Source organism: Macaca mulatta, chromosome 7 (assembly GCF_049350105.2).
Source record: "Macaca mulatta isolate MMU2019108-1 chromosome 7, T2T-MMU8v2.0, whole genome shotgun sequence".
NCBI lineage: Eukaryota > Metazoa > Chordata > Mammalia > Primates > Cercopithecidae > Macaca > Macaca mulatta.
The window spans coordinates 126,041,386-126,064,757 of record NC_133412.1 but is presented as its reverse complement, the minus strand read 5'-3'; the positions used below and the strand labels follow the sequence as shown (position 1 = coordinate 126,064,757).

At 40.0% G+C, this 23,372-nt stretch overlaps 1 protein-coding gene and 1 pseudogene across 7 annotated transcripts in view; one reads left to right on the top strand and one right to left on the bottom strand.

Annotated features, from left to right (window-relative positions):
• FERMT2 (FERM domain containing kindlin 2) overlaps positions 1-23,372 on the top strand; it is a 96,068-nt gene that overhangs the window by 26,636 nt on the left and 46,060 nt on the right. For all 6 annotated transcript variants that reach the window (XM_028850162.2, XM_028850160.2, XM_028850161.2 and 3 more), the window contains exon 3: positions 4,935-5,168. In XM_028850162.2, the coding sequence (XP_028705995.1) occupies positions 4,935-5,168 (234 nt within the window). The remainder of the gene's footprint in view (positions 1-4,934; positions 5,169-23,372) is intronic.
• On the bottom strand, positions 21,004-21,728 carry LOC694093 (large ribosomal subunit protein uL6 pseudogene; annotated as a pseudogene). Its single transcript, XR_001446257.3, has one exon. The product of XR_001446257.3 is annotated as a large ribosomal subunit protein uL6 pseudogene (transcript).

Sequence of the window (23,372 nt, the reverse complement as noted above, 5' to 3'; positions counted from 1 at the left end):
TACATAATAACACCTAAACCATGTAGTGTGACCTACAAGGCTCCTGCCTGTCTCTCTGATGCCACCTCCTACTGATCTCCGTTTCCTCTCCTCTAGCCACCTTGGTCTCCCTCAGTGATGCTGGAACTTTGTTTTGTTCATCATTATATCTCTAGCACTAAAGTAGTGCCTTCTTGCACACAGTATATGTTCAACGAATCCACAAATATTTTTATAACACTGTTTGATGTTCTTATTCTGTAGTAGTGATTACTCTGCAAGTAATGCTGTCTAGGTTGGTAGTGTGTTGAGTCTTTAGGAATGCTACCGAAAGCCCGGTATGTGAACATAAGTCACAAGCCCCCACAGTCCAGCTTATCTGTCTTCTAACACTGTCTTCTACTTTGCTGTCAGAACACCTACTTTTCTGTTTTTATCTCTTGCCATGAGTGGTATTGATACTTCTGATTTTTTTCTGGTCTCCTATTTCTGCTTTTATTTTGTCTAATTTTTTTTCCCTATATTGTTATTCATCCACTAGTTTCTCTGGGTGAAAAAGACTAGTTTTACCAGCATTGCCAGTCAGTAAGAGAGCTTATTTTTTTCTGTGGATAAACAGACCACTCATAGGATGTCCAGTACGTAATCTTTGGATCCTGTCCCTTTCTCTTGCTAGGTGCAGGTGGGTAGCTCCTTTGAGAAGCCAAGGTGGAATTGATGGGGGAGGGTCAGGTTTTAAAGGGAAGAATGGGTATCAGGGGAGATACATGTTTCTGAGGCCACAGTTGGAAGCCTAATTGATGGAAAATTGACGTTTTATTACACTGTTAACCCTGCTTACAGCAGGGGCCTGCAAAGTTTTCTTTTTTTAAATATAGATAGTAGGTCTTTTGGGCTTTTGGTCTTTGTGGGCGATGCAGTCTTTGTCCCAATAACTCTAGTCTAATGTTGTAGTGCAGAAGTAGTCATAGACAGTGTGTGAACACAGTAGTGTGGCTGTGTTTCATAAAACTGTTTATGGGCATTGAAATTTCAACTTTATATAAAATTATGTAAAATACTGTTCTTTGGATTTCCCCTCTCACCACCACCACCACCACCACCACCACCACCACCACCACCACCAGTTAAAAATAGTCAGGAGCCATGTAACAATATTTCAGTCAACTACAGCAGACTGTTTATACATCTCTGGTACCATAAGATTAATAATACCTTATTTTTACTATACCTTTTCTATACTTAGCTACACAAATATTTATCACTGTGTTACAGTTGCCTACAGCATTCAGTACAGTAACACATGTACAGGTTTGTATCCTAGGATCAAGAGGCTATACCATATAGCCTAGGTGTGTAGTAGGCTGTACTGTCTAGGTTTGTAAATACACTCTTTGATGTTCATACAACAGTGAACTTGCCTAACATCACATTTCTCAGATCTTATCCCCCTTGTTAAGTGACTCATGACTGTACAAAAGCTGTTCTTAGCTGGTGAGCCATAAAAAGGCAGAAGGCAGGATTTGGTCCTTGGGCCATTCATAGTTTGCTAACCTCCAGCTTCACATTTATGTAGTTTTGACTTGGAAAGTCGAGTTCTTGACCAATAGTCCTTTTCATACCTCACGTTATAAAAACTCTTTAGATTTTGTGGTTGTTGGCACATGACCTCTTTATTAGTATCCATATGTAAATTTTGTCCCCAAAAGCTCCTTATCACGTTGGTGTCTTTGCCTCCTATGTTTTAGCACCTACTCCTGGGCCACAATGTTTGAGCCTTTTATTATGTCTTTGCAGCTTTGCTTCTGCACTGCTTCTACAATAAAACAGCTATTTTTTTTAAATTTAATAAACATTCCTTTCAGGCTGTATACAGGTGCTATGGAGGCCCCCCTCTTTCACGCAGTTCACCTGCACTCCTGGTGGCCAGATCCCCAACATGCTGACAAGCTCTTTTCCTTAGGTGCAGGGATTGAGCTTGCTCTGCCTGAGTGCGGGGCAGCCAGCTCCATGCTGGCAGCCAAGAAGTGTTAAGAGTTTTTAATGTCATGGCCCCAGGAGTAACCCTTAACAAGGAAGTGGAGAGATACCTGGTCTTTCTCCTGTGGGAGAGTTCTGAGGCATGCCCTGAGGGACTGAACTCCAGGTGCTCACAGCAGTGAGGAACCTCCAGTCAGCTTTTCTCCCCGTCTCACTTTCACTGATCCCCTCAAGTGTGCTTCCTGGGATTTCCTTCCCGCAAATAAGCTGCTTGCACCCAAGTTCTTAGATCAGGCATGCCTTCTGGAGGAACCCAAATGACATGTGCTGGTGGACTCCTATTACTCTTACAGCTCTTTTTCTCCTTTCCTCCCCACTGGGAGTATATGAAGTAGCTTCCTTAGTGGTTGACGTTGACACTAGATGTGGGAAAGGAAGTATTACAGGTTGAATATTCCTTATCTGAAAGCTTGAGACCAGAGTGTTTCTGATCTTGAAGTTTGAAATATTTGTATTGTACTTACCAGTTGAGCATTCCTAATCCAAAAATCTGAAGTCTGAAATGTTCCAAAGTCTAAAACTCCCCCCCCCCCCCAGTTTCTGAGCATTTTGGATTTCAGAGTTTCAGATTAGGAAGGCTCAACCGGTATATACCACCTGCCGATCATTCAGTTCAGCTCAGCAGTAACTCTGCTGGGTTACCAGCGTTCTTTGCAGGTTACCTTTTTCTGCCCTTAATTTTCTATTTCTGGAAAGAAAAGTAATATGTGACCTTGGTTGTCTTCCATGAGGTAGATCAGAATTTTCTGTTTCCAAAAGTTAGTTGGCAGATTCTGTGCTAGAAAGTAGGGTGTAGGGTACTACATACAATTAAGTATCACAATTAAGCAAGTGGTCATAAAATAGCAGTTACATGCATTTCTTTTGCCAAACTTCAAATAACATGATTGGCAGGACTTTGCGAAAACCACAGATGTTAAAATTTCAAAATGGTAATACGATCACAAGGAGCTATAGCCGTAATTCTCCCATTAAAGTACTTACTGATTAAAATAAGTTTTTAATGTCTGGAGAATTGAAAGTCTTTTTCTACCTGTGGCATGTTTCTTCCACAATGAGAACTTCAGTTGTATCAAGTAAATTTCACCATTGTAGAAGGTGTTTCGGCCATATAATCAATGTGGGAATTTGGTTTTTATTTGGGGATAGACTAGTTATGTGTGTGTGTGTTTCAGGTTCTAGATTAATACATACTTTTAATTGTCTTTAAGTTGATGAACTCTTTTTAAAGGTATGACTTTATTAAAATGAGCTTTATCTCAGAAGCATGATGGTTTTTAATTTTTATTTGCAAAAAGTTACTCACTTTTTTTGTTTTTCTTGCGGTAGGGTCTCACTCTGCCACCCAGGCTGGAGTACAGTGGTGCAATCACAGCTTACTGCAGCCTCGATCTACCTCCTAGGTTCAGGCAATCTTCCCACCTCAGCCACCTGAGTAGCTGGGACTACAGGCACATGCCATCATGCCCAGCTAATTTTTTCTAGAGATGGGGTTTCACCACGTTGTCCAGGCTGGTCTTGAATTCCTGGGCTTAGGCAATCTGCCCACCTCAGCCTCCCAAAGTTCTGGGATTATAGGCGTGAGCCACTGTGCCCAGCATTCACATGTTTTTCCTTCCCCTGGAAGTTGTTGTTTTCCTTGAGACAGAGTCTCACTCCCTTGCCCAGACTGGATTGTAGTGTCACATCACAACTCACTGCAACCTTGACCTTCTGGGCTCAAGTGATCCTCCTACCTCAGCATCCTAAGTAGGTGGGACTGCAGGCACATGCCACTATACCTGGCTAATTTTAAAAAATTTTTTTTGTAGAGATGGGACTTCACCATGTTGCCCTGACTGGTCTCGAACTCATGGGCTCAAGCAATCCTCCAGCCTCAGCCTCCCAAAGTTCTGGAATTACAGGCACGAGCCACCATGCTGGGCCTGTTCTTTTTGTGTGTGTTTTGTTTTGTTTTCTGAAACATCACTTTCCCTTTTGTTGGCACTTAGTAAGTTTAACATACAATTGATCCCAAAAGCCTTTACTTTGATGGCGGCTTTAAAAACCAACTTCCTATCCTAGTCATAAGTAAATAAATAACTAGCTGAAGTTGGATTTTACTGCTACAAGCTTATTGTTATGACCTGCCTTATCTGGGGGTAACTAAATCTTGTGTAAATTACATTCTTTTCTTTATTTGGTTTCATTTAGTTGCATAAGGCTGTTAAATAGTTGAACAGATATTAATGTTTCCTGTTATACTTGTACCAGAACGTGCTCAGAGAAAAATGTTGGACAGTGTGACTTTAGATCCATTTTCGGGGATCTATTTGGGAGAGTGTATGTGGCCAGAATGTAGTTTTTTTATTTTTGGAGCTTTCTCTTAAGTTACAGTGTTTCTCATGGGTGTTTTCCCTGTTCCTCCTCTTCACCTAGGATATTGGTTTCTGTTCACTTTGGTTCCCCATCTTTTCACCACCCCTTATTCACCTTGACATACTTCTGCAACTACATAAACCACAGTCTGTTCAGTTTCTCATTAGAATAGTATTGTCCATTCCTGTAGGACAAGTTCCAAGCCCACCAACTCCTTGTCTTTATTAATCCTTCCTATTCTAGCCCTCAGGGTTCTGTTTGTTTTCTGAGAACAAGAGAGTACTTTCTCCATCATCCATGTGTCCCATTTTGTACTTGACTCGAACATTCTTAGATGCCCTTATATATTCTGCCTCAGCCACCTTGTGTACTGGCTTTTCAGGACAGAGCATGTTTTCTCAGCTGTTAGTGTTTCTTTTGTACCTGTCACATAACAGTAACTTAGTAGTTAATTATTTCTGTTAAATACCCAATTATCTAGTTTTCTGCTTTTAATTTCTCAAAGTAACCTTGGTGGTTTTTAAGTGATTTGTTTCTTTATTGTTTGTTTTTTATAGATGTAAAAAAAGATTGGTCTGACCATGCTCTCTGGTGGGAAAAGAAGAGAACTTGGCTTTTGAAGACACATTGGACCTTAGATAAGTATGGTATTCAGGCAGATGCTAAGCTTCAGTTCACCCCTCAGCACAAACTGCTCCGCCTGCAGCTTCCCAACATGAAGTATGTGAAGGTGAAAGTGAATTTCTCTGATAGAGTCTTCAAAGCTGTTTCTGACATCTGTAAGACTTTTAGTAAGTATTACATAAATTCTTAAAATACGAATTATGTGACGTACATATGACCAATGACTGACATAGCTTATCCCAAGGAATGGGGTGTAGGGCTGAACTGTCTATGTATACATGTATGTGTGTGAAATTTCTACTTCATTCAAGTTTTTCTATTAAGATAAATGCTGGGTGAAGGTGGAACAGGAAGAACCTAGTAGAGATTCTTTCCTTACTAGAATTATATCTGATATTTGTTATTTAATACTTTGTTTTTGTGGGGAGGGTAAGGAAACAGGCACTGTTTTCAGGGGAACATACATGACTTTGCAATGTTTCCTTCACATAAGTCACTATTTGATTTTAGTGATTCAGGCAGGTTGTGTCACTTCCGCCATTGAAGGCCTGACACAGCTCCTAAGGAAATGACTATGAGTGTTGTCTTCCTTCACCAGTCTACAATTTGAACATCCCTGTAGTATTTCTATTTATGCATTCTGAAATGAGATGTGGGTTACTTTGGCTGACCCAGTTATGTCATATGACAGGAAGTATTCAACCATCTGAGAAAATGTGAACTGCTGTCACTACCACTAGTGCAGAACTCTATTGTATTTTTTCCTATTTGAGAAGTTCTTGGTTAAAGATACATTTAGTGACTTCGTATTTTAATTCCAATAAAGAACTACAGTTTTTTATTCATGTTAAATTTTTAAATTATACTAGTAATTTATAAATATATTCTGTTGTAAAAGAATCAGTGAATATAGACATACATAGTAAGCTCCCCTTTCCCTTAAGTAATCATTCTTGACAGTTTGGTGATTTTCTATGCATTTATTTATCCATACATACCGGATTGTTTTTTAATAGGAGCATTTTATGTGTATTTTTTAAACTCAGTAATGTCTTAGAGATTTTTCTATGTGTTATACATTCTTTTAAGCTGTAATTCAGAGTATAGACGTACTATTAATTTACATCCAATCACCTCTTGGCCTTTTTGGCTAAGATCAAGTATAATTTATAACCACATTTCCCTGTTAATGATCAGTTAGGTTGCTTCACTCTTAGGGCAAATGCTGTAACATTTTCAAATGTTTTAAATGTTGCCGAAAACATTTGAAAATATTTTAGTTGGGCTAGCGCCAGCGTACCCAGTCTTCCTTGCTGGTGTCAGCACCCACACCCACTGCTAGAGCCTGTGGGCAAATGCTGCTCCTGTACAATGTCTCAAGCACTGGCCTGGGGACAATATGGAGGTGCCAGGACTGCCTGCCTCTTAACCCAGAGCCCTGACTGCTGCTTATGCCTGTAGGCTTGGAGCTTGGAGGAGTCTGAATCCTCACCCATTTGTTGTGTTAGTTTGGGCTGTGGCTTCCCTTAAACTAATACCAACTTTTTTTCTGTCTTTCAAGAATCACTCATTTTTTTACCCTTTTATGTAGTTTCCTGTCTCCTAGCAACGTTACAAATGTTCATCTTCCCTCTCCTACAATTTTTAAAGATCTTTTGCTGTCATTTCAGGGGATTTGGGATATAGGAGGGGAGATACAGGTAGATTCACATTGCCTTTTTGATCTAATGCCCTTGACATTTTTTATATGTGAAACAGGTTTATTATTATTATTATTAAAATAGAGAAAAGTACAAAGAATACCAAATTCCCGTTATCAAGAATTAATGATTGTTGATATTTTGTCATTTTGCCAAATGACAAATAGGACTTGAAGTCAAAGTAATACTGGTAAAATTCTTGAGTCTCATTCTCCTAACTTCCCTTTACAAAGCAACTACTATCATAAGTTCAATGTGTATCTAGTAAAATACACAGACGCACACACACAGACACGTATCTCTGTGTGTATATATCCATAAATGGTATGTGTTATTGCCATTACCGTGTAGGTATTTTCTTACTCAGTTTTGTATGTGTGTGCAAGAATTTCTCTTGAGTATCCACCTAGAAGTAGAAGTAAAATTGCTGTGTTTTAAATATATACATAATTCATTTCAAAGTACTATCAAATTGTCTTCCAGTTGGTTATACCAGTTTATATTCCAACCAGCATTGTATGAAAACCCATTACCTCAAATCCTCACTAACCCTTGATTATGGTCTGTTTTATTGTTTTTGTTTCCAAGAGAAAAAGACAGTATTTTGTTTTAGTTTACAAAGCTAAGTATGTTTTTAAATCGTTATTGGACATCTAAGTTCCTTTTTTTAATTGTTTATGTCATTTGTCCATTTTTGAGAAATTAATAAACTTTAGTTTTTGCGAGAGTTGTAGGTTCACGGCGAAGTTGAGCAAAAGTACAGAGAGTTCCCACATACCCTCTATCCTCACACATGCACAACCTCCCCACTCTCAAAATCTGTACCAGAGTGGTACATTTATTATAACTGGTGCACCTACATTGACGTATCATTATCACTCAGTGACAGTAGTTTACGTTAGGGTTCGCTTCTGGTGTTGTACATGCTTTGGGCTTGGAAAAATACGTACTCACATGTATCTACTATTGTAGTATTATACAGAATAGTTTGACTGTCCAAAAAATCTTCCTGTGCTCTGCCTATTCACCCCTGTCTCCTCATCGCCACCACTGATCCTTTTACCTAATTTTGCCCTTTCCGGAATATCATATGCTTGGACTCATACAGTATGTAGCCTTTTCATATTGGTTTCTTTCACTTCATAATAGGCATTTAACTTTCCTCCGTGTTTTTTTGTGGCTCGATAGCTTATTTCTTTTTTTTTCTGCTGCTGCTGCTGCTTCTTTTTTTCTTTTTTTGAGACAGAATCTCGCTCTGTTGCCCAGGCTGGAATGCAGTGGCACGATCTTGGCTCACTGCAACCTCTGCCTCCCGTCTTCAAGCAGTTCTTCTGCCTCAGCCTCCCAAGTAGCTGGGATTATAGGCGTCTGCCAGCAAGCCAGGCTAATTTTTGTATTTTTAGTAGAGATGGGATTTCACCATGTTGGCCAGGCTGGTCTCGAACTTCTGACCGCAGGCGATCCACCCACCTCCACCTCCCAAAGTGCTGGGATTACAAGCATGAACCACCACGCCAGGCCAGCTCATTTCTTTTTAGTGCTAAATAATATTCCATCTTTTGGATGTGTCACAGCTTATTTATCCCCTCACTTACCGAAGGATATCTTGGTTGCTTTGTTTTGAATAAAGCTGCTGTAAACATCTGTATGCAGGCTTTCAAGTGGACATGTGTCTGTTCATCCATTCTTCTTTTATCTTTCACCATTGATTTGTAGTTCTTTATAAATTCTAATATGTGCTGCAAATAATTTCTCCTGGTCTGTTTAATATCTTAAATCTTTGTTCATGATTAATTTTATTTACTTTTTATTTTTGTCTTTTTTGGTCATGTAGAAGTTAACGCTGGTTTGTGTTTTTGGGGTATTTAAAAAAGCTGTTCCTATTTTGAATTACAGGTATCTGTATTTTCTGCTAGTACTCTTAGAGTTTTGTTTTTCACGTTTACCACTTTTATCTACTTAGAATTTACTTTTGTGTGTTTTGTGAAATAGAGATGTAGTATAGCATATTTTAGGAGAAAATGCTAGCCAACACTGTTTATTGAATTGTCTGTTATTTCTCCACATAAGCATAATGTCAGCTCTGTCATAAACCAAAATTCCATGTTGTGTGGATCTGTTTTTGTATGCTCTATTCTTTTCCATCGATCCATTTATATGTCCTTACATGGATAGTACACTGTTTGAATTTCTGTAGCTTCATAATAAATCTCTGTATCTGGTAGGGCAAGTACCCCTTCTTTGCTGTTTTTCAGAATTGCGTGAGTTGATTTTGGAATTATATGTTTCTATATGAAATTTGAAATAGTTTGTTAATTTCCAGGGAAAATTCCATAGTAATTGATTGGAAATGCATGCTTTAATTTTATGTAGGTCTTTCCATTCATGAATAAAATCTCCTTTTGTTGAAGTTACGTTTTTTGTCCTTAAATAACATTTTATCTAGAAAGATATTGTACTTTTTTAAAAAAGGTTTCTTCCAGGGGCTTTATACTTTTTCTAATTGGATACTGCTATTAGGAATGCTGTATATTTTTTTCTTATAATCTAATATCTGATACCTTGCTGAACTCTTTGATAAATTCTGATAATTTATTGATTCCCTTGGATTTGCTTATTTTTTACTTTTTATTTATTTTTTGTTATTTATTTATTTATTTTGAGACAGAGTCTCCCTCCATCACTCAGTCTGGAGTGCAATGGTAATATCTCGGCTCACTGCAACCTCCACCTCCTGGTTTCTACTACTTCTTCTGCCTCAGCCTCCCAAGTAGCTGGGACTACAGTTGCGCACCACCATACTTGGCTAATTTTTGTATTTTTAGTAGAGACGGGGTTTTGCCATGTTGGCCAGGCTGGTTTGGAACTTTCGATCTCAGGGGATCCGCCTGCCTCGGCCTCCCAAAGTGCTGGGGTTGCAGGCATGAGCCACCACGCCTGGCCTTCTCTTGGATTTTCTATGTAAACAATCATCTCTCTTCTAAATAATAACTTTTCTCTCTTCCTTTCCCATTTTTATACATCTTATTTATCTTATGGTATTCGATTAAACCTCTAGCACAGTATTGCATAATAGCAGTAATGATGACTATTGTTGTGTTGTTCCTGACTTAAATGGAAATGCTTTTAACATTTGACATTGAGTTTAATATTGGTTGTTGTTTGGGGGGAGATCTTTTCCTGTTTTGTTTTGTTTTTTGCTTTTTGAGATAGTGTCTTGCTCTGTCACCCAGGCTGGAGTGCAGTGGTGTGAACACAGCTCATTGCATCCTTGACCTCCTGGGCTCAAGCAATCCTCCTGCCTCAGCCTCCCAAGTTGCTGGGACCACAGGCATGCACCACCATGCCTGACTAATTTTCGTATTTTTTTGTAGAGACAGGATCTTGCTATGTTACCCAGGCTGGTCTTTAACTTCTGTGCTCAAGCAGCCCACCTGCCTCTGCCTCTCAAAGCGATAGGATTACAGGCAGGAGCCCCACCACACCTAGCCTGTTTTTTGTTTTCATTGTTAGTGCCTTTAACTCAAGAATGCATGTAACCAAATGGAGCTTAGGGAGTGACTTGACCAAGATCACACAGAGAGTGACAAGAACCCACCTAAGTGGTTCTTGTCACCTAAGTGGTTCTTGTCACTCTCTGTGACAAGAATCTAGAGCTCCTTATACCTTACTTCATTATGCCTATCTTCACTGGCCTCATGCTGTCATCAAATCTCATAGATTTTTTCCTATAAAATGTTTTATGCGTTCATTCTTCATTCCACTCTCTGCTGTGTAGAATGAAGTTAGATGTTGAGAAGATTTTCAGGTTGTTACACTAATACTGCTCCACCTTCCTAAATATATCTGTAGTGGGTAGTTGGTCTTCCATTATTATTACTCCTCCTCCTCCTCCTCCTACTACTACTGTTTTTGGCTGCATGGCATCTGAACCTCTGGCTCTGTGTTTTGGAAATGTCATACCTTATGAGTTGTGTGAGACAAAGCCCACCTCCCTCTTAGAGAAACCATAAAGTCCAGATAGTTGTTTCCCAACCCTCCTCATAGATAGAGTGCAGGCAGTTGGCCAGGTCTAGGTTACATGCACATCAGAAATGTCTCCTAGAACTTTGAGTCAGGAACTCGTGACTCAAGCCAGGATGGCAAATACCTCATTCTAGTGGCATACATGGCCGCAACATGCAGCTTCTAAGGACAAAGCCATATCCAGTGAGAGCACTCATCCATGCATTGAGTATATTGGCCCATTTACTCCTGGGGGATCTCATAGTGTTAGAATTTTGCGTTTGCAATGTTTTAAATTTAGATTACAAAAAGATACTATATAGTAAGCATATCTACATTATCCCATTTATGTTTAAATATTCACCTAGAGATATACTTGGAAGTATTTCACTAGAATGTTGACAGAGGTTATCTCAGGGTGATATATCAAGTATGTGCTTTTTATCCCCAATTGTTTTCTTGTTGTTGCTGTTTTTAACAATTTAATGCGTAATATTTGTATAAACAAGAAAGCTATTTTTCATTCAAGGATCAAAACCACTTTTAGCTTTTTATGTTTTTGTTTTTCTCTAGAATGTAAACTTTTAAAGTCAGAAACATGCCTTTCCATCTTTGTGTTCTCAGCATAGGGCATGGCCTTAGAGAACATTAATTGAATGAATAAGAGGAAAAAATGATGGAATAAAGAAATAAGGATCAGTTAATCCTATCACTGGGATCAAATGGAAAGTAAGGATCTATGACCTGGCATGGTGGCTCACACCTATAATCCCAGCACTTTGGGAGGCCGAGGCAAGCAGATCACTTGAGGCCAGGAGTTCAAGACCAGCTTGGCCAACATGGTGAAACCCCGTCTCTACTAAAAATACAAAAAGTAGCCGGGCGTGGTGGCACGTGTGGTCCCAGCTACTTGAGAGGCCGAGGCAAGAGAATCACTTGAACCCGGGAGGTGGAGGTCACAGTGAGCCAAGATCACGCCACTGCTCTCCAGCCTGGGCAACAAAGTAAGACTCTGTCTCAAAAAAAAAGTAGTGATCTGTTACAGGATGTTCAGGGAATTTCTGCTCCATTGGGTAGTTACATTATATTTCCTCTAAACAGTCTTAACAGCTGTTAAGGGTCTGTGCACTGTGTATTAATGGGTAGAAATTTACATAAGATTTTGATAAGTTATAAGACTAAAGTCTTTTCTACAGAAAAGAGAGGGTCTTAATGAGTGGTAATTTTATTTGTGGATATATTAGAGAATACTCCAAGAACTAAGGCACTTGATTATGAAATTGTCTGAAACAAAAGGGATTGTGCTTTACAGACTAGTCATGTTTACATGAAAGAGCAGATACCAAGGACACAGATTTCAGAAATCTAGGAGATACATAAAATTTAGATGATCACAGTGTTCGGTGAGAGCCCAAGTACTTGACATGTGTGAATATATAGATGTCTTCACATGCTGGCAGCACGACAGGGAAGAGGGTTATCTGATAGCAGGCTCTATGCTGCAGTCTGCTTAACATCATGAAGAATTGGGGGTAGGGTTGGAGTCAGTATCACAGAGCAGGGTTCCTAAGATGGGGTCCCCATTTGGAGGAAACCGGGAGAAAAACTAGGGCATAAAGATCCAGTCAAATAGTTATACAGTTGAGGTTTGGCTACAGAAATAAATAAGAAAACAGCTAATTGGCCTTAGATAATAGTGTAATATATATTTAATAAATGCATATTTAATACATAATTTAACACTGTTATTGCTATAAAATATTCCTTGGAAGTCTATAAAATTTTCATATGTGTGTTAGGAAAGAGGGAAGGGTAGTTGATTTGCCAAGTGATTAAATTGTGTTGGCAAACTCCAGCCTGCAGCCTGCTTTTGTGTAGCTCAGGAACTAATTATCATTAGGCTTTTACATTTTTTTAAGGGTTAAGAAAAATTAAAAATAATATTTTTTATGCTGTGAGAATTATAAAAATTCAAATTCCCATGTTCATAAATAAAGTTGTGTTGGAATACAGCTACATTCATTGGCTTAGGTATTGTCTGTGGTTGCTTTTGCGTTACAGCAGCAGTGTTGAGTAGAGCTGCATACCCTAAAATATTTACTATCTTTATGGAAAAAGTTTGCCAACCCCCGAATTACATTATGGAAAACATTAGTCTAGCGGTTTATTTTTTTTTTCACCACTGAAACTGAAACACTGAAGTGACAGTGTATACCTCTTCCCAGGAATAATTAGGGTTTCTTTCTATTAATTATTTTAGATTACTTAATTTTCAACCCGTTATTAAATATTTCCCCCAAATTAAAATGAAGTCACTAAGTAGTGGTCATTGTGACTTAATTAATTTAACTCTCTTGTGTCTACTTTTGTGGCTTTTGCTTACTTACTGTATGAGCAGTAGAATTAAAACTAAGAAAGATGAGGACATTTCCATTGCTACCAAAATACATTGTTACCTAAGATCACCAAGTAAATGTGAAGGGTGTGCCAACCACTGAAAAAGGACAGTGATGCAAGACCAACAGAACACCATTTAAAGGGAAATACCTACTTTTGCTGAACACTGACATTTCCAAGCTTTTAATTTGGTAAAAATTATCTTTTATAATTTAACTCTTGAGAAAATGCTTCTGTATAATAATTTTTTTCTTCCAAAAACGTACTTTCAGATCAGTGCTTCTGTGTAATAATTAAATGAAGTTTTTGTTGCATTTTCCTTTTCTTTTGGACAGAAAGACTGTTGGCAAAGAAAGTCTTTTTTTTAATGTCATGTATTCTGGCACGCAGGCTTCACAAATGAAGAGCCTTATTGAGAGGAAATGAAACTTTTTCTCCCAAAATCTGACAATCGACAGAGAACTACTATAAAAGAACATATTTTGTGTTTAGAGCTTGTGACCATTCTATATTATCAATAGGACATGGCATTTGGGTCTTTCTGCATTAGATACATTCTAATTCATTCCTATTTTTTCTCTTTCTGTTCTAGCCTTGTGAAGAAGAATCTATCTGATAGGGATAGAGAAGCACAAAATGCTAGTGGAATAGAACTCTGACTGACTGAAGCTCAAATGGGCTTTAAAATTTTTTGTAATTATTGAAGTGGTTTAGGTAAATAAGCTGTACGTAAGAACTCTGTACAAAAGGTTTGTCTTAGTGGTAACAATAAAGATTGGATTTTTGTTGTTTTTTTTTTTTAGACAGAGTCTTCCTCTGTCACCCAGGCTGGAGTGCAGTGGCGCGATCTCGGCTCACTGCAAGCTCTGCCTCCCAAGTTCACACCATTCTATTGCCTCAGCCTCCCAAGTAGCTGGGACTGCAAACGCCCACCACCATGCCCAGCTCATTTTTTGTATCTTTAATAGAGACGGGGTTTCACTGTGTTAGCCAGAATGGTCTCAATCTCCTGACCTCGTGATCCGCCCGCCTCAGCCTCGCAAAGTGTTGGGATAACAGGCGTGAGCCCCCGCACCTGGCCCCCCCTTTTTTTTTTTTGAGATGGAGTCTTTCTCTGTTGCCAGGCTGGAGTACAGTGGTGCAATCTCGGCTCACCGCAATCACTGCCTCCTGGGCTTAAGCGGTTCTCCTGCCTCAGCCTCCCAGGTAGCTAGGACGACAGGCGTGCACCACCACACCCAGCTAATTTTTGTATTTTTAGTAGAGACAGGGTTTCACCGTGTTTGCCAGGATGGTCTCAATCCCTTGACCTCACGATCTGCCCACCTTGGCCTCCCAAAGTGCTGGAATTACAGGCATGAGGGGATTTTTAAATAAAGATGGAACGAGTTACTTAAGCTGCTTTTTTGTACTGCAGCCTCCACCTCCCAGGTTCAAGCAATTCTGCCACAGCCTCCTGAGTAGCTGGGATTACAGGTGCCCACCACCACACCCGGCTAATTTTTGTATTTTTAGCAGAGGTGGAATTTCGCCATGTTGGCCAGGCTGGTCCTGGACTCCTGACCTCAAGTGATCCACCTGCCTCAGCCTCCCAAAGTGCTGGGATTACAGGCGTTAGCCATCATGCCTGGCCAGAAATCTAGATTTAACAGTGCGTTAAACTATTAAGAGCCTTCTTTTTCACAGAAGAAGTTACTTGAGAAAATGAAGTGGTTGCTGGAACTGGATTCATTGTTCAGTTGTGTCTTCAAGGACAAACTCTTTCCATCCCTCAGTTCCTCATCCCTCAGCATGTCAGGTTGGCCTCATGATTGTAAGATGCTTCCTAGAGCTCCAGGCATACATGGATTGAGTAGCCCTCATCTGAAATTTGAAATGCTCCAAAATTCGAAACTTTATGACTGCCAGTGTGACATTCAACGGAAATGCTCATTGGAGCATTTTAGTCAGGTTAGGGGTGCTCAACCTATAGCTGCATTCCACACCTGTGTCCTAACAGCAAAGCAAAACATCCCGGAAGCCCCCCTCACATGCTACTGGCCCACCTTAGGTCATATGACTGCCCTTAGCTGCAAGGGAGACTGGGAAAACATGAATATCACTTAACTTTTCCAGTTTCCGTATACTAACCGCAAGCAAGAGGGCTGAGAAATGGCAAGTCAGTTAGCCGATCAGCAGACCTGCCAAATGCCCTTTTTAGTATCTAGTCAGTCGAACTGAGCAATAGAGCCAGGAGTTTAAAGAAATAAAAAATGAAATTTTTATTAAGGAGAGGACCCAAGGGACATCTTATAAGCTGTGTCCTTTAATTTTATTTATCCTTTTGATCAGTTTTGTTAAGGTATAATTTAAGGTAAAATAATCGTAATGGCAAAATTCAGTGCATTTTGACTAATGGACCACCAGCAAGATATAGGATAGTCCCCTCATGCCCCTCTGCTGGCAGTCCTCTTTACCCTTCTGACCTCTGCCAGCCACTTACCTGCCTTCTACCACTATAGTCTTGCCTTTTCTAAAATGTCATATAAATGGAATCCTACAGTATTTGGTCTTTTCTGTATGGCTTTTTCTACTTAGCATAATGCTTCTGACCTTCATCCATATTACTGTGTGTTATCAACGCCATTTTGTTACTGAATAGTACTTTGTTGTATGGATATACCATAATTTGTTTATCCATTCACCAGTGGAAGGGCTGGGGCTTTTAATTTTTTAAAAAGCTTCTGTGACCATTCACTTACAGGTCTTTGTGAACATAGGTATTTACTCAAGAGCAGTAAAAGCTATGAGTAGGTTTCTGGGTCATATGATAAGTGGATGTTTCACCTCGTAATAAATAGCCAAATTCTTTTCCAAAGTGACTGTGCTATTTTGCATTCTGCCTGGCAGTACTTGAGAGTTTCAGTTGCTCTGTTCCTTGAAACATTTTTCAGTTTGGGGTATTCTAGCAGGTGTCAGAGCCTATCTCCTTGTGGCTTTAATTCACATTACCCTAGTGACTAATGTTGTTGAGCATCTATTCATGTGCTTAGTTGCCACCCATATAATGGTGAGGTGTCTGAATCCTTCGCCTGCCTCTCTTTTAAATTAGGCTGCCATCTGATTGTGTTGTAAGCATTCTTTGCATATCCCAGATATGGAAATTTTTTTGATATGTTTTGCAAATATTTTCTCACAATCTGTGGCTTACCATTTCATTAACAGTGTTTTCTAAGAGCAAAAGTTTTCATTTTGGTGAAGACCAATTTGTGATCTCTGTTGTCCCATTTCTTTTCTGTTTCCTTCCTTTCTGGTACATTAAGGGGTTTTTGGTGGGGTTTTTTTTTGGGGGGGGAGGTGTTTTGATTACATTGATCTCCACTTGTGAATTACTAGCTATTACGACCTTCATTTTGCCATTTTAGTGGTTGCTCTAGGGTTTACAGTATATGACTTTAACTTATTCACAGTCTACCTTCAAATAATACACTACTTCAAACATAGTATAATAACCTTACAGCAGTTTAGTTTCATTTCTTCCTTCGTGTCCTTTTTGTGTCATGTATTTTACTCCTATATATGCTAAACCCTACAATGTTATTTTCCCCCAAAGCAGTAAAGTATTTAAAAATGAGCAAAATGGTCTTTCATATCACATATTTCCCGTTTTTCAGTGCTCTTTATAAGTATCCTTTCCATGTGGTCTCCTTTTTCTTAAGAACTTCATACGCCTCTCTTTTTATAGTGCAAGTCTACTGTGATGAAGTTTTGACCTTTTGTTTATAGAAGTTTTGATTTGGTCCAGGCACAGTGGCTCATGCCTACATGTCGTCCCAGCACTTTGGGAGGCCAAAGATCACTTGAGCCCAGGAGTTCGAGACCAGCCTGGGCAACATGGCAAAACCCCATCTCCAAAAAATACCAAGAAATTAGCTGGGCATGGTGGCATGCACCTGTAGTTCCAGCTGCTCGGGAGGTTAAGCAGGGAGGGTCGCTTGAGCCTGGAAGGCAAATGTTGTAGTGAGTTGAGATTGTGTCACTGCACCCCAAATTGGGCAACCGAGTTAGACCCTGTCTCCAAAAAAAAAAAAAAGTTTTGATTTTGCCTTCATTTTTGAAAGATACTGCAGCTGGGAGAAGAATTCTGAACTTCCCCTCACCCCCCAGTAATTGATGTCCCTCAGTTGTCTTCTGGTTTGCATAATTTCAGAGAAGTCTATTATTGTTCCTCTATGTTTTGTGTCTGCCTTGGAAGATTTTATCTTTACCCTGGTTATCAGCAATTTGATTATGATGTGTCCTGAAATCATGTTTTTAAGGTTTATTCATATCTTCGAGTCTATTGATCTTTCTGCTGCTAATCTGCTGTTAATCCCATCCAGTGCCTTTTTCATTTGAGATGTATTTTTCATCACTAGAAGTTTGATTTTGGCTTCATTTTTATGTAGATTTTTCATTTTTTTCTTTATTATGTTTGTTTTCTTCTAGTTTCTTAAACATGGAATATCTTTATATAGCTATTTCAGTATTTTTTATCTATCATCTGAGTTATTTGTGCTTCCCCGCCCCCACTCTTTACTCCTGGCTGTGTGTCATTATGCGTCATAGTGGCTGGATTTTTTTGTATTGAGTAGTCTTGACTTTTTTTTCTGGTCACCAAATTACTTGGAATTAGTTGGATTCTTTTGCTTTGAAGCTTTATTAGGGTAGACCAGAGGCAACATTAGCCTTAGGACTAATTTAGCCTCATTACTGAGGTCATAGTCTTCTGAGGGTGGTTCTCAGTACTCTGTGTAGAGAGGTCTTTCTGCTCTCCATGATGGGAACATTAACTCTTTTAGCCGTTGGTTCTTTCTGCAGTCTCTGGTAGCTTCCTCTTAACAAATGCACAAATAGGATTCAGCTGGACTCCAGGAAACACCTCTGCAGACCTCCAGAGCACTCTCCGTGGAGCTCCCTTCTCTCCTGTCCCCTGCCCCACACGTTCTAGCCACGTTGTCATACCTGAATGCCATTCCAGATCTCTCAACTCTGCAAGACCAGGGCCCATGCGCCCCTCCCCTGCCCATAGGCAGTAAACTGGTACACTCAGTTCATCCTTTTAGTCTTTCTTTTGTATATCTTGTTGCCTAATGTCTGAAAGTGTTTTCCTTTTCCTTTATTTCTTATTGTTTAAATAAAACAGGAGAGTAAATCAAGTTCCTGTTACCCCAACTTACTTGAAATCCTCCATTCTTAATTCTTCCTAGATATTCTTCTAGCCTTGCATCTTTCTTAGAAAGCCATCATATGCTCATTGAAGCATTACGTATAATAACAAAACCATTTCTTTAACCAAAATTTTAAACTGAAACACACTCAAGGCTGAACTCATGGTATTCCTTTCCAAATCTCTGTGCTCCCTCCTCCCTCTTGTCCGCCTTCCCCCAAGCAATCACCATAGTAGTAAAAGGCTTCTCCATCCCAGGTACACATACCAGACACATGGGAGTCATCCTTAGCATTGCCCTCTTCCTCACCTACACATCCCATTATCACCTCCAAATGTTTGTTTTGCCTCGAGGGTATGTCTTCAGTCTTTCCACTTCTCTCCATCTCCACCCTCCACTCCTCCGGTATTCCAGCCACCACCTCTTCCTGCTCCAGGAGCCTCCTAAGCAGTCTCGTTTATCCATTCTTGTTCTTTCCAATGCATTCTTTATTCAGTAAGCAGAAAGATTTTTTAAAATTATTTTTTAATCAAAGCAATAAATGCAGAATTAAAGTAAAAAAGGCTTGTACCATGAAACTACTTTCCTGCCTGATTTCTCCCCAGTGCCTGGTTGCATTCCCTACCACTTTCTATTTTACTGTTTCTGGCTTTTATTTTCATAATTCTAAATATGTGCTTATACTGTTACTTCTTATCAATTTTAGATATCTGTTGATGTTTTTCTACTCAATCCCTTTTTTTTTTTTTTTTTTTTTGAGATTAAGTCTCGCTCTGTCCCCCAGGCTGGAGTGCAGTAGCGCAATCTTGGCTCACTGAAACTTCCACCTTCCTGGTTCAAGCGATTCTCCTGCCTCAACCTCCTGAGTAGCTGGGATTACAAGCGCACTCCACTACACCCAGCTAATTTTGTATTTTTAGTAGAGGCGAGGTTTCACCATGTTGGTCAGGCTGGTCTTGAACACCTGATCTCAAGTGATCCACCTGCCCTGGCCTCCCAAAGTGCTGGGGATTGCAGGCATGAGCCACCTCACCTGGCTTCAACCCTTTCTTCTTTATTATAACTGTTATAATTTTTGGCTGAATCACTGTCATTGTTGACATTAACAAAGCAGACATTTTTACTTTCCGAGCCAAAATGTGTATTTTTACCTTTCCTATCTCGTATGCCTTTTTTTTTTCCCTCCTTTTAGAGATGGGGTCTCACCATATTTCCCAGGCTGGTTTCTTTTCTTTTCTTTTCTTTTCTTTTTTTTTTTTTTTTTTTAGGAAGAGTCCTGCTCTGTCACCTAGGCTAGAGTGCAGTGGTGCAGTCTCGGCTCACTGCAACCTCCACCTCCTGGGTTCAAGAGATTCTTATTCCTCAGCCTGCCGAGTAGCTGGGATTACAGGCACATGCCACCACGCCTGGCTAATTTTTGTTTTTTTGTGTTTTTTTTTCTGAGACAGAGTCTTTATCTGTCACCCAGGCTGGAGTGTGATGGCGCGATCTTGGCTCACTGCAACCTCCACCTCCCAGGTTCAAGCAATTCTCCTGTCTCAGCCTCTTTAGTAGCTGGGATTATAGGTGCGTGCCACCATGCCCAGCTAATGTTTTTATTTTTAGTGGATGTGGGGTTTCACCACGTTGGCCAGGCTAGTCTTGAACTCCTGACCTTAGGTGATCTGCCCACCTTGGCCTCCCAAAGTGCTGAGATTACAGGCATGAGCCACTGTGCCCAGCTTAGTTTTTGTATTTTTAGTAGAGATGGGGTTTCACTATGTTGGCCAGGCTGGTCTCAAACTCCTGACTGCAGGTGATCCACCCACCTCGGCCTCCCAAAGTGCTGGGATTTCAGGCGCCAGGCTGGTTTCTAACTCCTGGGGTCTCAAGCAGTTTTCCCATCTTTGCTTCCCAAAGTGTCCTATGTCTTTTTACTATTTGCTGCTTTTGCAACATGTATCGGTTGCTGATTTGTTTACTTTCTGTTATTCTCCTTAATTTTCAACATGATCAAATACATTTTCAGATTATAGTCAATCTCCCCACTTTTCTTTTTTTCTTCCTAGACATCCTCTTGCACTCTGGGGTGGATATTTTCTTGGCCAAGGTGGAAAGTCACAGCCCTAGGACTTACCTTCAGCATTATCTTCTCTTCTCTCTTGTATTTTATCTTTTGGGTTTTCCTCAGTGTTAATTTGCTCTCTCATGTTGGTGGAATTCTCCATCAGGATAGTAAGAAAAAGGTGAATGGGATGTAAATTTTTGAGATACTGTGTTTGTCTTTATTCTGCCCTTTAATAGAATTGTGGGATCAAAAATTATTTTTCCCTCAGAATTTGGAAGTCATTGTTAAATTATCTTTTGGCTTCCAATGTTGCTATTAATAGTCCTGATAGTTTTCTTTTTTTCTTTTTCTTTTTTTTCCTTAAGAGACAGGGTCTTGCTCTGTTGCCCAGGCTGGACTGCAGTGGCACATTCACAGCTCACTCTAATCTCTAACTCCTGGGCTCAAGCAATCTTCCTGCTTCAGCTTCTCAAGTAGCTGGGACTACAGGCGTGTACCACCATGCCTGCCTAATCTTTTAATTTTTTGTAAAGACGGGGTATCACTGTGTTGCCTAGACTTGTCTTGAGCTCCTGACCTCAAGCAGCCCTCCCACCTTCATCTCCCAAAGTGCTGAGATTACAGGCATGACCACCATGCCTGGCCTCCTAATAATGTTCTTGAGTTTGTTTGTTTGTTTTGTTTTTTATTTTTTCCAAATCAACAGGTCTTTTATTGCATCATTTAAATATCACAAGTAGGTCTTAGGAGTCATCTGATATCTTCTTTCTGTAGCTGGATAACTCTTAGATCTTATTCACCAGCCTACTGAACAGTTCCTTTTTCAGAGACATAGATACCATCCAAAAATTTCCTGATATCCTTGTTTTTAACTGTTGTGACTTGCTGAATCAAAGCCGCTGAATTTGAAACAAGCTTAATGTCATTTCCTTCAAAGATTAATTCATCTTTCTGGGCTTGAGATACCGAACAAGCAATACCTGGTCTCATCCAAACCCTGCGGATGTATTTTTCACCCAAGAAATTTCGGATTTCAACAAGAGACTCATTCTCCTGGATAACGACGTTGATGGGGAAGTGAGCATACACAGACCTCATCTTGTAACGGAAGCCCAGTGTAACACCCTTGATCATGTTTTGTACATGACTACAAATAGTCCGAACGGTAGCCAGTTCCTTTCTGTTACCCCACCATTTGTCAACCCGAAGCCTCTTTTTTTTCTTTCCAAGAAGACTTGAGTTCTACATTGATGTGATTGAAGTCCCTCCCCAGGGTTCCTCTGGGGCCCTTCACGATAACTGTGCATCCCTTCAGAGTAATGTCAACATTTTCTGTAATGTCGACAGTCTGATTGCTGAGAATGGTCTTCATTCTTGCAGTAGACACAGCAAAAAAAGCTTAAGTTTTATTTTTAATCTTTTTTGTAGACTGCCTTTTCTCACTGGAAACTTTTGGGATCTGTTCTTTTCCCTGCCATTTTGAAATTTTGTAACAACGTGCCCTGCCTGATTAGGGTTTTATTTTCATTCATTGTGCTGGAGACTTCTGACTAGGGGATATTGCTTGTATTTATGGGGAGTTGTTTCATAATATTATTTCCTTGATAATTTCCTCCTCTTTGTTTTCTCTGTTCTCTCTGTTACTGTTAGTCAGACATTGTTCTTGGATGGATCCACTTGCTTGACCTTTTTTTTTTTTTTTTGGTGATTATCACATTTTAATTTTCAGTGTTTTGGGTTTTGGGTTTTTGTTTTTTTTTTTGGTTGTTGTTGTTGTTGTTGTTGTTGTTTTTTGAGACAGAGTCTTACTCTGCCACCCAGGCTAGAGTACAGTGGTGTGACCTCAGCTCACTGCAACCTCCATCTCCCGGGTTCAAGTGATTCTCCTGCCTCAGCCTGCCAAGTAGCTGGGATTACAGGCACTCACAACCATGCCTGGCTAGTTTTTGTATTTTTAATAGAGACAGGGTTTCACCATGTTGCCTAGGCTGGTCTTGAACTCCTGACTTTGGGTAATCCACCTGCCTCAGCCTCCTAAAGTGCTGGGATTACAAGCACGAGCCACTGCGCCTGGCCAGTTTTCAGTGTTTTGTATTTCTATCTGGATGTTTGTTACACAGGTATTCTTAAATATATTTAAGATTTGTGGACTTTATATAAGTTGTACTTCAACAGAATAGTGAAAATAAATGGAAAGGACCCTTCCCCCTCCATTGTTAATATCTAAAGTCTCTTTCTTAATCTCTTTTTTTTTTTTGGAGACAGAGTTTTGCTGTCATTGCCCAGGCTGGAGTGCAGTGGTGCGATCTGGGTTCACTGCAACCTCCGCCTCCTGGGTTCAAGCAATTCTCCTGCCTCAGCCTCCCGAATAACTGGGACTACAGGCGCACTCCACCACGCTCAGCTAATTTTTTGTATTTTTAGTAGAGACAGGGTTTCACCAGGTTGGCCAGGCTGGTCTTGAACTCCTGACCTCAGGTGATCCACCCACCTCGGCCTCCCAAAGTGCTGGGATTACAGGTGTGAACACCACCTCTCATTGTTTTTTATATTATCCTGTTTATCTCTTGTAGATGTCATTGTCTTTTTCTCAGCCTCTTCATTAAGCATGTTGTGTTTTGTTCTCTGTAGTCTGCGTCGTGTCTGTTTCTCATAAGTTATTTTTCTTTTTGTTTGGTCTCTTGTCTTTCCTGTTGGAAGGTTTGTTAGTGTTGCATTGCTGCCATAACAAATTACCATAAGTTTAGCAGCCCGAAACAGCACGAATTTATCTCACAGTCGCTGTAGGTTAAAGGTGTATGTATACACAGTGGCTCACTCATGTCCTCTGTAGACTCTTGAGTGGCTGAAGTTAAGGTGTCAGCAAGGCTGCATTCCTTCCTGGAGGCTCTGATAATGAATTTTGCGTGGTAGAATTTGGTTCTGTGTGATTGTAAGACTAAGGTTCCCTCTGGCTTGTCTGCCAGGGGTCATTCTCAACTCCTAAAGGCTCTCCACATTGCTTGTGGCCCCCTTCCTCTATCTTCAAAGCCA